Here is a 16,698-nt window from a genome sequence, read left to right as displayed (position 1 = left end):
AAGCAAAACCTTGACCAGGGAGATCTTAATAACTTTAGACCAATCTCAAATCTACCTTTTCTCTCTAAAATATTAGAAAAAGTAGTGGCAAGCCAGCTACGCACATTCGTAGAAAATAATAATACATATGAAAAGTTCCAATCAGGATTCAGGCCCCACCATAGCACAGAGACAGCGCTGCTTAGAGTTACAAATGACCTCCTATTAACATCCGATCGTGGTGAAATCTCAATCCTTATATTACTAGACCTTAGTGCAGCCTTTGACACAATAGATCACACAATCTTACTCAATAGACTAGAAAACTATGTTGGCATCAGTGGTCAGGCATTAGCCTGGTTCAGATCGTATCTAACCAATCGATATCACTTTGTTTATGTAAATGAGGAAGAGTCATATCACTCCCCCGTTAAATACGGCGTACCTCAGGGATCAGTTCTAGGCCCTATCCTATTCTCGTTATACATGTTACCTCTAGGAGACATTATCAGGAAACATAACATAAGTTTTCACTGCTATGCGGATGATACCCAGCTTTACATCTCGTCTCATCCTAGCGAAACCCACCAGTTTTCTAAGCTAACAGACTGCATTAATGATATTAGGGACTGGATGGCACATAACTTTCTTATGCTAAACTCCAATAAGACAGAGATACTTATTATTGAACCGAATCGCGCTACAAACATAATATGTCAGATTACAAGTTGCCCATAGATGGCTGCACAGTGGTGCCATCTTCCACGGTTAAGAATTTAGGCGTAATGTTCGACAGCAATCTATCTTTCGATAGTCATATCGCCAACGTCTGCCGCACAGCATTCTTCCATCTTAGAAATATCTCAAAAATACGCCATATGCTGTCTGCATCAGACGCAGAGAAGCTTATCCATGCTTTTATGACCTCTAGAATAGACTATTGTAACTCGTTACTCGGGGGATGTCACGCAAATCAGGTAAACAAGCTACAGCTGGTTCAAAATGCCGCCGCAAGAGTGCTTACTCGATCCAAAAAGTATGACCACATCAGTCCAATTCTGGCATCTTTACACTGGCTACCAGTTAATTATCGCATACAATTTAAAATATTACTAATCACCTACAAAGCCTTAAATGGCCTAGCGCCCTCGTATATTAAAGAACTACTATCAGAATACAATCCATCACGTAAACTGCGCTCACAAAATTCTGGTCACTTAATTATTCCCAGAATATCAAAAGTGTCTAAAGGTGGTAAATCCTTTTCCTACTTAGCCCCTAAGCTCTGGAATGATTTACCAAATAATGTTCGAGTATCAGATTCAGACACAGTCGATCAATTTAAATCTAAACTTAAGACATTCTTCTTTAACAAAGCATTCACATAAAATGTCCAGTAAATGTACTTTTCTCGCAGTAGTTAGTTTGTCTAGAACAGGGGTCTCCAACCTTTTTATGAGCAAGGGCTACCACAATGGATAAAACAATCTGGAGGGCTACTTTTTGATATAGTCTACTTAAAACTTTTTTGTTTTACTTGTTTATTTTATTTTATTTGACTTGTTTATATGTTTTAGTATTGTTTAAAATTTTAACATACGTAAACCAAGCCAAGCTAATATGAAATAATATGTAATGAATAAATAATACATTTGAGACTATTAATAGAATGTGCTTTGGCGGGCACCTCACAGACTCTGTGGGGGCTACCTGGTGCCCGCGGGCACCACGTTGGTGACCCCTGGTCTAGAACAAAGCACTCACATACCTCATATGGGTAATATACTATTGCCGCAATAGTTAGCCTGTCTGGAACCGAGCTGACTTGAACCACTATAATGTTTGACACTTGCATTACATGCGAACGGCCCCTACGCTAATAGAATTCTGTTTTTCTCTCCCTGTCTTGTCCTCAACCACGAGGACCATGAGACAAACAGACCCAGTTCCGGTTGCTGTGAAGATCATTGCATCACTGATCCACTGGCTGTCCTTCAACGTGATGACCAGCCGATGCCCGACCAACGACCACCGGCTAAACCAGTTTAATTCGCTCCTATCCCTACCATATATATATATATATATATATATATATATATATATATATATATATATATATATATATATATATATATATATATATATATATATATATATATATATATATATATATATATATATATATATATTAATTCCTCCCAAGGGTTTTTGTCCTTCTAGGAGTTTTTCCCATTGGGTTTTTTCCTAGGGGTTTTTTTCGTCCCAGGGAGAGTCAGCCAACTTTGGCTTAACTTAGCACTTTACTGTATAAGTTATTATTAATATGCTCGCTTGTACGGTTTAACCGCTTTCTCTACTTCTTATATTATCTATTGATTTTCTGTGTTCTCCTCTACATCTTCTCATGTAAAGCTGCTTTGCAACAGTTAACACTTGTGAAAAGCGCTATATAAATAAAATAAAATTGAATTGAATTGAATTGAATAGCATTGATAAACCTGTGGGGTTTTTTGTGACAGGAAAGAAATGTAAGCCATCAAAATCTAAACGCGAGAAGCAATGCCGGCTGTTGCTAGTTCTCCCGACAGCATCAAGCTTCTGTCCTGCTAACACATTAACTCCAGGGGATCTTGTGAAAAACGTTCCATTATTTTACTCAAAGTCAACGAAAATCGAGCAGGACAAAAACATTCGCTGTCAAAAAAAGTTCAGCGACAACATCTTAAAAGGACAGTGTTCTTGTTTTGATTAATGCCATTAATGTTTAATCAGTGTATACCACTTGTCAACTAAATTAATATAACATGGCAAAGATGAATGCACATTTATATATATTCAACAGATTTATAGCATTTTGAAAAAAAACTTGTTATGGATTTATTGCATTTTCGGGCAAAAATAATCAGTTTATATAATAAATCTTTGAAAATCAAATTATGGGTTTTAATTTTTAATGTTATTATAAAGTAAATATGCTATGTGAAAGTTTGTAACAGAAAATAGTGGTTTTCATCTTGTCACTTTCTTGGTATAGAAAACCGAAAATTAGTCTAAATGGATTTATTGCGTTTTGGAACAAAACTCTTCATGATGTTTTGGGCACAGTTTGTAACACTGACATCTAGTGGACATTTAGTGAACGAGCACTAAACTACTTTGCTTACGTTTTTCAAACACGGAAACATTTATTGAGAAGAGAAATCGAGACTACTGAAGAGTTTTTGAACGCGTCGCTGTATTTGTGCAGTCAGTAAAATGGCAGAAGCGACTCTTTTAGTGTCTGAGGATCAGTTCATCTGTTCAATCTGTCTGGATTTACTGAAGGATCCAGTGACCATTCCCTGTGGACACAGTTACTGTATGAGCTGTATTACAAACTGCTGGAATCAAGATGATCAGAAGAGAAACTACAGCTGCCCTCAATGCAGACAGACCTTCAATACAAGACCTGATTTAGGAAAGAATGTGATGCTTGCTAATATGGTGGAGGACCTGAGGAGACTTCAGACTGATCGATCTGCTCTCAGTTTTGCTGGACCTGAAGATGTGAAGTGTGACGTCTGTACTGAGAGAAAATACAAAGCTATCAAGTCCTGTCTGATGTGTCTTGAATCTTACTGTCAAACTCACTTTGAACAACATGAAGCTTTTCACAGAGAAAAGAAACACAAAGTGATTGATGTGACAGGAAGACTTCAGGAGATGATCTGCTCTCAACATGACAAACTCATCGAGGTTTACTGTCGCACTGATCAGAGATGTATTTGTTTGCTTTGTTTGGTGGATGAACATAAAAATCACGACACTGTATCAGCTGCAGCAGAGAGAACTGAGAAACAGGTATGAACAAATGAACAAATATATGAAATATAAATATAAAGCAGAAGTGAAGCGACTGATTAGTGCCGCGTGGCCACATGAGGGCGCACAAGAGCAGAAGAAATGACAGCTTGACTGTAAAACAGAAATTAGTTTAGAAGATTACTCACTCAACTTGCCTGACCAGTTGAGTTATCTGTTATGAATCTGTTGAACAGAGATTACTGGAGGACAAGCAGAGAAAACTCCATCAGAGAATCCAGGAGAAAGAGAAGAAGCTTCAGGATCTAAGAGAGTCTGTGAAGATTCACACGGTGAGTTTTAATGAAACATAAATACTGAAAGAAGTGTTTGAGATTGAGTTGAATGTTTCTCTCTGTGTGTGTTAACAGATCTCTGCACAGACAGCAGTGGACGACACTGAGAAGACCTTTACTCAACTGATCCGATCCATTAAGAGAAGACGATCTGAGGTGATACAACTGATCAGAGATCAGGAAAAGACTGCAGTGAGTCGAGCTGAAGATCTCTTGAAGAAACTGAAGCAGGAGATTGATGATCTGAGGAGGAGAAATGATGAGATGGAGAAACTTTCACAAACAAAAGATCACATCAGTTTCCTTCAGGTAACTCAACACTGTACACTACAACATACATTACAATAAATACATCTTGACTTTAATCTGATAGGATTGAGTTTTATTCATGTCAATAGAGTAAAGATCATGTCTAAATCAACACAAATCATTATTGTTGTGTATTGTAGGTTTGATGTTTTTGTGTTGTGTACATGTAGAGTTTTCAGTCTCTCTCTTCATCTTCTGGATCTTCAGACAACATCACTGTCTCTTCTCTTCTCTCTTTTGATGATGTGATGAAATCTGTCACTAAACTGAAAGAAAAGATGGAGGATTTCTGTAAAGAAGAGATTGAAAAGATATCTGAGAAAGGTAAAGAAACATCTCAAACTAAGACTGTAATTTACTTTCAGAAATGAGTCTTACAGTAACATCAAATATAACAGAAGAAATACAGAGCAGATTAAAATGATGATGATTTTATATGAGATTTAATCTGATGATGTCACTTTATTTTCTTTAGTTTCATTAATTGTAGTTATTCCCACCAATGAACCCAAGATCAGAGCGGAGTTCCTACAGTGTAAGACACATTTTATTATTATTATTTTCTTATTCATTACATTAAGATCATATAATACACTATAACACATTATGTAAGGAATAATTGACGACAGGCCTTTGGAATTATTAAAGAATAATGTTCACTGTCCTGATTTAATCTCACTTCACACGTACATCAATAAACCTTCATGATGACCCTGATGATGCTTCACTGCTTGTTCTTGTTTGCATCATTTTTGTCCGCTTCAAAGCACTGCATAGCTGAAACACCCCACAAGTCTTGATGTTTTGTGATCCAGTCGTCTATCATCACTATTTTCCTCTTGTCAGAGTCGTTAAGATATTTTCTTCTTCTAACAGATGAAACTGAAGAACTGACTGTTGACTTGTTGTCTAATATATCTGACTGTAATAATATAATCAATGTTATTCACTTCATCTCTTTAAATGATCAATGTATAGATACTGTATATACACTAACCTGACCTTTACACTCAAATTAACAAATAAATCATCATAGAAACATGCAAACAGATATTATAAACTAATGTCCATTAAAATATGATGTTTTTATCTTCTTCAGATTTCAGTCTCTTCTCTCTGGATCCAAACACAGCATACAGAGGAATCAGTCTGTCTGAGGAGAACAGAACAGCTACTTGTACTAGGACATTTCAGCAGTATCCTGATCATCCAGACAGATTTAATGGTTGGATTCAGGTGTTGTGTAGAGAGAGTTTATGTGGACGCTGTTACTGGGAGATTGAATGGAGTGGGATTGATGGTGTGTATATATCAGTGTCATATAAGAGCATCAGCAGGAAGGGAAAAGGTCTTGAGTGTGGATTTGGACGTAATGATCAGTCCTGGAGTTTGTTCTGTTCTTCCTATAAATGTTTATTCATTCACAATAATATAGAGACAAATCTCCCAGTAGTCTCCAGTAAAATAGGAGTTTATGTGGATCACAGTTCAGGATCTCTGTCCTTCTACAGCGTCTCTGACACAATGACCCTCATCCACAGAGTCAACACCACATTCACTAAACCTCTCTATCCTGGGTTTAGGTTTAACTTGTATGACTCAACAGTGAAACTATGTGATCTAACATTATAAATGATACATGCTTATACTGGTTAATTTACACAAGTGTCACCTAAACCAGTTTATATAATTTGAAAAATCAAAAGATAAATTATAATTTATATTTGTTATATACATTTCTTTCTTATATCTTTGAGTTTTTTCTGTCTGGATTGTCTCTCTATCTTTAGTTTGAAGATTAAAACACATTAAAATCCAACATGTTGTACTCATGAGATGATCTTTTAATTTATTTCATGTTTCAAATAACAGATGTGCAATAAAGTTGTCATGAAACAGTCGTGACTAAATTTGTGGTCAAAAAATTTCATATTGATTAGTTGGTTTGTGACGTCACATGCTTCCACACCACGTGAACACACGACTGCATAAAGTATTCATACAGTGCAAGCTGCACGTTTATCAGGCGTTTCTTCTTACCGCATCAGATCAGTTTAAAGCAAGGCAGCGTTGCCCGGAACGCAGCGTTTCCAGATCCTCTGCCAGCTGATGTTTTTCTGCTGTTTAGAAACATCAGGACTGAAGCTCTGAATCAGTTCAGATAGATGATTTGTTTCTTTGTATTTCAGGGCTTTCACTGAGAATTTGATTGGCCGTATTTGTACTTTTATTACTTGGGATATTTTCCAAATTCATCTCTGCATGCATTATTTGTTGAAAGATGTTTTTACGAAGTTCATTAAAGAATCTAAACTGGACTTTTTTTCCTATTGGTGAAATCTTGGTTTGGATTTATTAATGGACCTCACACCTCAATTCCAGGACAATTGCTTTAATCACTGATTCCAATATTTTGAGCCAAATTCTGACAAGGATCTCTATTGGACATTGATGCTTTATGCGATAAAAGACCCTCTGAGCTTTATCTCTCAGTTTATTCACTGCAGGGTTTCCTTTAGATGTGGTTTTTAAACTCAGGTAATTGTAGTGTGATGTGTGAGTTATGTTGTTAGTTTTTAATGTATATGTGTTGTGTTCCTTAGAATCTGGATCTTTTCTAGAAGGTGATAATTTCAGTTTTAAGGTTGACTGTCAGGATGGGTTGCCTGATGAAGTTCAGTTGATCGAAACGTTGCAACGCAACTTTCATTAAAAAAAGTTTCAGCAAGCAGATAGTGTGCGAGAATTGTTCTTTGTATATGACTGTCAGGATATGACAGTATTGTTCAAGCATGTTCAGGTTTTGGTGTAAGCCGTGTTCAGTGGATGACAACAGAACCAGATCATCTGCTTACTTTTTCTGTCTCTTTTTGCCTGACAGTCGGATCAGTCTGAGTGTTTTTCCTTATAGGAGCGTTGATGTTCCTGTTAAATCCCTCCTGTGGCGTTGTTGCACTGCCTGAGTCTTCTTCAATGTTACACAGAGACACAGAAAACACTCTGAACTCTCAGAAACTTTACTGCAGTATGAGACTGTGATAGGTCAGAAAAATGGTTTAAAGGTGACATAAAATGATTGAACGGGGTATTTATCCTTGTTCTGTGATGTGACATGTAGACAAAAATGTTGGGTCTGTAATGCCTTTGAAGCTTTCTAAAAACCTCTCTCAGATAGCTCTATTAGGGTGGGGGATTTTAAACAAGTGGTTTTGCACCTATTTAGCTCCCCCTACTGGCTTAACTTGCAATCTCATTACTGATTGGCTGACTTTGCTGCCACTCAAAAAATGTAGCCAATTATTTTAAAGTCGAGGGGCAGTTAGATGCCTGTGATGTCATAAGCATCAGTTTTTCAGATTGGGCTGTTTTCTGGCTGACATTTCTAAAAAAGGAATTTCTATGAGACTGAGATGTCTAGCATATCTAGCACTTTTTGTTACAACAAAGACAAGGTAAAAATGTTTTTTCATTCTCTGTCCCCTTTAATGGACCTTTTCTGACACTACTCTAAAGTTCTGCTTTGTACCTTTTCAGGTACACTAAACATAATACAGTATTGCAGATTTTTGGGCACATTACTGTACTTTAAAGATCGTTTGTGTATGTATCAGGTGAAGAAACGATCTTTCTTGAACCGGCAATCGGTCCAGCATGGGTGCTCTTACAAGGAGGTTTATGGCTGTGCGTCAGACCCGTGACATTACTATGTGGAGTGTTTTATATATTTAGCAGCGCAGAAGGTTGTGGGTTTGAACCCAGGGAACACAAGTACTAATAAAATGTATATTTCACTTTGAATGAAAGCGTCTGCCGAGTGCATACATGAGTGAGGATTATAAACTGCTGTCTGCTGTTACACTGACAATCTGCTAACAAGATCTGCTTCAGTGCTGTTTCATCCTGATTATTACTGATTTCATGCTGGTCTAGATACTAAACCACGCTGTTTAACAGCATGAAATGCTGGTCAGCCAACATGAATTTGGAAAAGCTGTTTGCCCATGAGAAGTGTGCTGGTTAAGCTAGTTCATAAGGGACACCAGCATCAAAATATTGATTGAATGAAATCTTGAAATAAACCATTGACCAGACTTATGTAAAAATATGTTTTTTCATCTGTAGCACATCTTTATGATGTTACTCCTCATAAATAATGATATATTTTTGTATGATCCCGTGTTTCTGTTAAGCTTTCAGAATCACTCGTTCACCAGCTTTAACATCACATAGAATTCAGGGGGTGGGTCTGGGTTCCTTCTCATCACAGTCCGTTTGTGATGATGGTTTGGCCTCACGCTGTCATGGTTACAACAACCCTTTTTGCATAAGATCAGTCTGTTGCCATAGCAGCCACTCTGAGCTTTTGCTGTCAGAAGAGAGAGACTGGCTGTTTCTCAATATGCGTTCTTCAGCGATCTTGCGTCCTCGTGTCCTCGCTCTACGTCATCATTAACGGTCGAAGTTCATTCCAATTCTCAAGAACGCAAGGACAGAGGACGCATGAAAATACCCGTATGTGTTCTTGATATCGAGGATGCATCGAGTGCAGACTTGCTGAAATCGCTTTACGCCCCAGAAGTCATTGCGGCAAAACTTCCGAGTTCGTTCTTCCAAGGTCGCCTAGGAAGACCGATCTCCACGAGGACGCAAGTCCGTTCTTTGCGTTCTTGGAATTGAGAAACAGCCACTGTCTGTATCTGTTACCATAGAGACCAGCGTGATGAGTGTAGCACCAGCAGCATCAGATGGACAGTGAACTGATTTAACTGTAAATACAGTGGACACAATATCATTTTACATTATAGTAAAAATTGTGTAAGATACACTAAGATATCTTAAAACAAAGGTGCTACATGATGCCATAGAAGAATCATTTCTTTCTTAATTTTTAATAATCTAAGAACCGTTATTCACTATAATAAAACAGAAACGTTCTTCAAATGTTAAAGGTTCTTTATGGAACCATTCAACCAAAAATGGTTCTTTAATAATCGTGGCAATGTGAAGCACGTATTTTTTTAACCCTCTATGGTACGTGTTCCCTCCAGGTTTTACTTACTGTTCAATCTGCAGGAAACGTGGAAACGGAAGACTGAAATGTGTGAGCGGAGTGTAATTACATCTCTAAGGAGTTGGGTTAACACTGACATGATTAACTCTGTCAATTAACTCCAACTCTGTACAACAATTTACTCTAAATTATGTTTAACACTGAAACACTGAAATTTTAACGTTTGGTCGCAGGTGTTGTGTAGAGAGAGTTTGTGTTGACGTTGTTTCTGGGAGATTGAAAAGAGTGAAGATTGTGTTGTGTGTATATATCAGTGTCATATAAGAGCAACAACAGAGGGAAAAGGTGATGAGTGTTTATTTGAATTTAATGATCAGTGCTGGAGTTTGTTCTGTTCTCCCTCTGGATGTTCATTCGTTCACAATAAGATGAACACAAATCTCCCAGTAGTTTTCAGATCTTCTAGAATAAGAGTTAATGGATTGTCTGTCTAACTTTAGTTTGTATATTAAAACACATTGAAATGCAACATCTTAAACACATTTGATTTATTTCATGTTTCTAATGTTTATGTCTGTATATCTGATAAATACAATCACTGTTCATGAGGAGGACAAATACTGTAATATATATAACACAGTTCTTCAGAAGTTTTGTTTCTGTGTTTCAGTTATAACTTCAAGTTTTTGATGAAATATTGGACTAGAAATCTTTGTCTTTGGATATTTGTTCATTTGTATGAAGTAAATCTCTGGATTTGACTGTTTGATGTCTAAATCAACTTCATGGGCAAATGGGATTCAGATCATCAGGTTGAGCATCCAAATGTGACGTAAGAATTTAAATGAAACATCAGGAAATAAAGCAAAACAGAAAAAATAGAAGAAAATAAAAGTTTTCATAATAAAATAGAAGTAAAATAGAAGAAGTATTCATTAGATGCTATATCAGTTATTTCAGCAACAATCTGACAATCAATAAAAAAATAAAACATCTAAATTATGCATGTTATACAATGTTTGTGTAAGAGCAAAATCAGTCAAATGTACTTGGACTTCGGATTCTGTGTTTTTATCTAGAGATGATCTGTGAGAGATCACTACTGCTGTGGATTCCTGAAGATCCTAAAAGTAAGAGAAGAAATAAACGTCACTCTGTCTTTAACTGGGTAAGACTGACTATATTAAATTTCTGTGCTTTTGGGTAGAAATCATCAGTGCTTCTTAGACAAATTTACACAGATTTTTTTTATTTCAAATTTTGTTTATTTAAATGTTAAAATTGCTGCAGATGATTTCATCAGGACTGTGTTGGGAATGATATCAAGTTCTTTTGTCCAGCATGAATTTAACCTGTTAACTTTTACCCCTTCAACCTCTTAGATCTTGTCAATTGTTTTTCAAGACTGTAAAGCTCTTGTTCAGTTTTGCTTTGGGACATTTTTACATACACCTTGTATACTACTTTATTCAGATTAGTGTTGTAGAAAATCGGTCTTGAGATAACTTTTAAAGGTCTTCGTCTCGTCTCGGAATCGATCTTTTTACTCAGTCTCAGACGAAAAGGACTCTGAATTTTATTTCAAGACCGGTCAAGACCACAACTGATGGCATATCACGAAATTATTTTTTTATCATTAATTATTAATAATTATTATAATTTACTGATCAGTATCAGTATAAAAAAGTAAATTCTTGATTTTATGCAAAATCCAATATCCGCTTTGTTATTCTGTCATCTTTTCTCCCTTTTCCCAAAACGCAATAGACGGCACTGTACTCTCCTCCTTTTCTGCAGAATGCAATAAATCCTCTCAACAAATCACAGCGCACCATTACACGCATTGTAAACAAACAATGGCGGCACATCACGGAATCCTAGTTTTCCTCATCTTGTAGGGGAGACCGGGGCTGGTTGTCTCACGGGTTGGTTGTCACACTGCTTATTCCAGACATACTACATGGCGCTGTGGTACAATTTTAATATCAATTTGTTAGCCTTTAATAGCTTACTCGTTTGCACTTGTAATTTTGCTGAGCAGACACAAAATATTGGAGTGAGGAGAACATTTTTAATTTTTATGGGTCAGAGTAAATTTTCATGTTGGTGTTGTTTTTGTGTTGAGATCTTGTAGGAAATTAGTCATTCAAAAACGAAACACTCCTTCAAAAGCTAAAAGTAGTAGCTTTATTTTGAGTCATCTTTTAGCGATCAAGTTAAAGCCGTGTGGCAGCTAGCTTATCATGTTTGTCAAGAAGTCAGTTGGGGATGGTTGTCACATAGCTTGCGGGGTTGGTTGTCACATAAGAATATTGGACATGTAGACCTTTTAAGACTGTTTGTCTGTTTGTTTAATTTTTATTTGCTGTAAGGCAACTTATATAATGAAACGATAATAAAGAGGTTTAGCACAAAAAATTATTTCATTTTATTTCTCAACACAGTAGACAATTCAAGTAACTGATCACCCACTTTAATCTCATTGTTTAAACATAAGGGGCATTAATAACAACTATCATAGGGGTGGATTCATATTAAAACTTATTTGAAGTTTCTAGCTTAAAAAACTAAAAAGTTACACATTATTTTTTCAGATCCCAATTTATCTCTAAAATCCTATAGAAACTCTATAGGGACAACCAACCCCATACCCCGTGACAACCAACCCCGTGATGGGGTTGGTTGTCACATTGTGTCAGAGTGTCTTTGATGGTTAATTACTTCCTATTACAATACATTCGAAAAGTAAAAAGTATACACATTTAAAGCCAAGACCCCAAGGTTTCATTTCATGTAGGAATTACTGCTGAAAGATTTTTTGAAGATGAGCAATTCATGCATGAGTAAAAATTGTGACAACCAACCCCGGTCACCCCTACTTTGTGATCAACAAACAAACAAAAACAAAATAATACTTTGATGGCATTAATAAACCTGTGATGGTTTTCTGTGTCGGGAAAGATTGTAAGTCATCAAAATCTAAATGTGAGAGGCACTCGAGAGACGGAAAAATGCCGGTTGCTTTGTTCTCTCGACAGCATTTCTGTCATGCTAACACATTAACTCCAGGGGATCTTGTGAAAAACGTTCCATTATTTTACTCAAAGTCAACGAAAATCGAGCAGGACAAAAACATTTTACAGCTGATCGCTGTCAAAAAAGTTTAGCGACAACGTCCCAAGAATGACAGCAGCAATGACAGTGTTCTTAATATGACAAAGTGTTTTAATAAATGCCATTAATGTATTTTTTAATCAGTGTATACCACTCGTCAACTAAATGAATATAACATGGCAAAGATGAATGCACATTTATATATTGATTCAATGGATTTATAGCATTTTGAACTTTTTTTGTGAAAAAAAAATCATCCGTTTTTATAATAAATCCTTGAAAATCAAATTATGAATTTTTATTTTTAATGTTCTTATAACCTAAAGATGCTAAGATAAAGTTTGTAACAGAAAATAGTGGTTTTCATCTTGTCACTTTCTTGGTATAGAAAACCGAAAATTGTCAAAATGGATTTATTGCGTTTTGGAACAAACCGTTTGTAACACTGACATCTTGTGGACATTTAGTGAACGAGCACTAAACTACTTTGCTTACGTTTTTCAAACACGGAAACATTTATTGAGAAGAGAAACCGAAACTACTGAAGAGTTTTTGAACGCGTCGCTGTATTTGTGCAGTCAGTAAAATGGCAGAAGCGACTCTTTCAGTGTCTGAGGATCAGTTCATCTGTTCAATCTGTCTGGATTTACTGAAGGATCCAGTGACCATTCCCTGTGGACACAGTTACTGTATGAGCTGTATTACAAACTGCTGGAATCAAGATGATCAGAAGAGAAACTACAGCTGCCCTCAATGCAGACAGACCTTCAATACAAGACCTGATTTAAATAAAAATGTGGTAATTACTGAGATGATGAAGATACTGAAGAAGACAAAACTTCAGACTGATCGATCTGCTCTCAGTTTTGCTGGACCTGAAGATGTGAAGTGTGACGTCTGTACTGAGAGAAAATACAAAGCTATCAAGTCCTGTCTGGTGTGTCTGAACTCTTACTGTCAAACTCACTTTGAAAGACATGAAGAACTTCAATCAGGTAGACGACACAAAGTGATTGATGTGACAGGAAGACTTCAGGAGATGATCTGCTCTCAACATGACAAACTCATCGAGGTTTACTGTCGCACTGATCAGAGATGTATTTGTTTAATGTGTCTGATGGATGAACATAAAAATCACGACACTGTATCAGCTGCAGCAGAGAGAACTGAGAAACAGGTATGAACAAATGAACAAATATATGAAATATAAATATAAAGCAGAAGTGAAGCGACTGATTAGTGCCGCGCGGCCACATGAGGGCGCACAAGAGCAGAAGAAATGACCGCTTGACTGTAAAACAGAAACTAGTTTAGAACACATTACTCACTCAAACCTTATCTGACCAGTTGAGTTATCTGTTATGAATCTGTTGAACAGAGATTACTGGAGGACAAGCAGAGAAAACTCCATCAGAGAATCCAGGAGAAAGAGAAGAAGCTTCAGGATCTAAGAGAGTCTGTGAAGATTCACACGGTGAGTTTTGATGAAACATAAATACTGAAAGAAGTGTTTGAGATTGAGTTGAATGTTTCTCTCTGTGTGTGTTAACAGATCTCTGCACAGACAGCAGTGGACGACACCGAGAGGATCTTTACTCAACTGATCCGATCCATTGAGAGAAGACGATCTGAGGTGATACAACTGATCAGAGATCAGGAAAAGACTGCAGTGAGTCGAGCTGAAGATCTCTTGAAGAAACTGAAGCAGGAGATTGATGATCTGAGGAGGAGAAATGATGAGATGGAGAAACTTTCACAAACAAAAGATCACATCAGTTTCCTTCAGGTAACTCAACACTGTACACTACAACATACATTACAATAAATACATCTTGACTTTAATCTGATAGGATTGAGTTTTATTCATGTCAATAGAGTAAAGATCACTGTGTCTAAATCAACACAAATCTGATTGTTGTGTATTGTAGGTTTGATGTTTTTGTCATTGTGTTCATGTAGAGTTTTCAGTCTCTCTCTTCATCTTCTGGATCTTCAGACAACATCACCGTCTCTTCTCTTCTCTCTTTTGATGATGTGATGAAATCTGTCACTAAACTGAAAGAAAAGATGGAGGATTTCTGTAAAGAAGAGATTGAAAAGATATCTGAGAAAGGTAAAGAAACATCTCAAACTAAGACTGTGATTTACTCTCAGAAATGAGTCTTACAGTAACATCAAATATAACAGAAGAAATACAGAGCAGATTAAAATGATGATGATTTTATATGAGATTTAATCTGATGATCTCACTTTATTTTCTTTAGTTTCATTAATTGTAGTTATTCCCACCAATGAACCCAAGATCAGAGAGGAGTTCCTACAGTGTAAGACACATTTTTTTATTATTATTATTTCTCATTCATTACATTAAGATCATAATAATACACTATAACACATTATGTAAGGAATAATTGACCACAGGCCGTTGGAATTATTAGAGAATAATGTTCACCGTCCTGACTTCATCTCACTTCACACGTACATCAATAAACCTTCATGATGACCCTGATGATGCTTCACTTCTTGTTCTTGTTTGCATCACTTTTGTCCGATGTTTTGATGTCTTGATGTTTTGTGATCCAGTCGTCTATCATCACTATTTTCCTCTTGTCAGAGTCGTTGAGATCTTTTCTTCTTCTAACAGATGAAACTGAAGAACTGACTGTTGACTTGTTGTCTAATATATCTGACTGTAATAATATAATCAATGTTATTCACTTCATCTCTTTAAATGATCAGTGTATAGATACTGTATATACACTAACCTGACCTTTACACTCAAATTAACATAAATCATCATAGAAACATGTAAACAAATATTATAAACTAATGTACATTAAAATATGATGTTTTTATCTTCCTCAGATTTCAGTCTCTTCTCTCTGGATCCAAACACAGCATGTAGACGTATCCGTCTGTCTGAGGAGAACAGAGCAGCTACTTGGGCTGGCACAGATCAGCAGTATCCTGATCATTCAGACAGATATAAAATAATTGTTCAGGTGTTGTGTAGTGAGAGTTTATGTGGACGCTGTTACTGGGAGATTGAATGGAGTGGGAAAGGTGTGTTTATATCAGTGTCATATAAGAGCATCAGCAGGAAGGGAGGAGGTCATGAGTGTAGATTTGGATATAATGATCAGTCCTGGAGTTTGTTCTGTTCTCCCTCTGAATGTTCATTCTCTCACAATAATATAAAGACAAATCTCCCAGTAGTCTCCAGATCTTCTAGAATAGGAGTTTATGTGGATCACAGTTCAGGATCTCTGTCCTTCTACAGCGTCTCTGACACAATGACCCTCATCCACAGAGTCAACACCACATTCACTAAACCTCTCTATCCTGGGTTTAGGTTAAATTGGTGCTCAACAGTGAAACTATGTGATCTAACATTATAAAATATTCATGATTATACTGGTTAATATACACAAGTGTCACCTAAACCAGTTTATATAATTTGACAAATCAAAAGATAAATTATAATTCATATTTGAATATAAATGAACATTAAACATTAACAAGTCGTTGTCTTTACAGACTAGAACTAAAATAACAGCCTCATGCAAAGCATTCTGGGAAACAAAATCTAAAGCAAAAAATAGTAAAAGGTTGATGATGATTTCTGGTTCCCAGAATGCTTTCTATGAGGCTGTTGTTTTATGGTTTTGTTCTGTAAATATAAAGACTTGTTAATGTTTAATGTTCATTTCACTTTGAACAAACTCTTGCCAGTAAATAACATCAATTTAAATCTACAGTAAGTTACTGCCAAACAGCTTCAAGTATCACTGTAATTTCTACAGAATTTTTTTTACAGTGTATCTTTGAGATTTTTCTGTCTAGATTGTCCATCTAACTTTAGTTACTGTAGCAAGCATTATGCAGTGCACTTCATATACATCATTGCAAATATATACAAAGTTTAATTTACGTCTTTTAGTTTTTAAACAGAATTAAAGAGCTGTTTTTGAATAGTGTGCATGTGTGCAAAAATATAAGCTTTAAAGGAAAACAAAGTTTTTCAATATTTTACTATGTTTCTATCTCAACTTGTTTTTCTGTGTCTGCTTGTGTCTATAGTGAGCTTGTGTCCACTGATTCTGGATCTGCTCAAGATGTGTACAGATAGTTTGCCATTCTGTAATCTCT

General features: G+C 36.2%; 2 protein-coding genes across 2 annotated transcripts; both read left to right on the top strand.

Moving 5' to 3' along the window:
• Positions 1-3,016: 3,016 nt before the first annotated feature.
• On the top strand, positions 3,017-6,175 carry LOC141349115 (tripartite motif-containing protein 16-like). Its single transcript, XM_073857446.1, has 6 exons — positions 3,017-3,819; positions 4,017-4,112; positions 4,191-4,424; positions 4,595-4,748; positions 4,900-4,959; positions 5,524-6,175. The coding sequence occupies exons 1-6, from the start codon at positions 3,235-3,237 to the stop codon at positions 6,054-6,056; spliced, it is 1,662 nt and encodes a 553-aa protein (XP_073713547.1). The 5' UTR covers positions 3,017-3,234; the 3' UTR covers positions 6,057-6,175.
• A 6,710-nt stretch (positions 6,176-12,885) lies between these two features.
• LOC141351089 (tripartite motif-containing protein 16-like) lies at positions 12,886-16,479 on the top strand. The gene is made up of 6 exons (XM_073857441.1): positions 12,886-13,726; positions 13,928-14,023; positions 14,102-14,335; positions 14,509-14,662; positions 14,814-14,873; positions 15,415-16,479. Exons 1-6 carry the CDS (start codon positions 13,136-13,138, stop codon positions 15,945-15,947), a joined length of 1,668 nt encoding a protein of 555 aa, XP_073713542.1. The 5' UTR covers positions 12,886-13,135; the 3' UTR covers positions 15,948-16,479.
• Positions 16,480-16,698: the final 219 nt, after the last annotated feature.

This window comes from Misgurnus anguillicaudatus, chromosome 2, assembly GCF_027580225.2.
Source record: "Misgurnus anguillicaudatus chromosome 2, ASM2758022v2, whole genome shotgun sequence".
In the NCBI taxonomy this organism is placed as follows: Eukaryota; Metazoa; Chordata; class Actinopteri; order Cypriniformes; family Cobitidae; genus Misgurnus; species Misgurnus anguillicaudatus.
The sequence above is the reverse complement of the archived record's forward strand: the minus strand, read 5'-3'. Positions and strand labels throughout refer to the sequence as shown.

Coding starts and splice junctions, on each gene's coding strand:
- LOC141349115 (XM_073857446.1), top strand. CDS start 3,235: ATGGCAGAAGCGACTCTTTTAGTGTCTGAGGATCAGTTCATCTGTTCA. Junction 4,113..4,190: donor AGTCTGTGAAGATTCACACG/GTGAGTTTTAAT, acceptor GTGTGTTAACAG/ATCTCTGCACAGACAGCAGT. Junction 4,749..4,899: donor TGAAAAGATATCTGAGAAAG/GTAAAGAAACAT, acceptor TATTTTCTTTAG/TTTCATTAATTGTAGTTATT.
- LOC141351089 (XM_073857441.1), top strand. CDS start 13,136: ATGGCAGAAGCGACTCTTTCAGTGTCTGAGGATCAGTTCATCTGTTCA. Junction 13,727..13,927: donor CAGAGAGAACTGAGAAACAG/GTATGAACAAAT, acceptor TCTGTTGAACAG/AGATTACTGGAGGACAAGCA. Junction 14,024..14,101: donor AGTCTGTGAAGATTCACACG/GTGAGTTTTGAT, acceptor GTGTGTTAACAG/ATCTCTGCACAGACAGCAGT.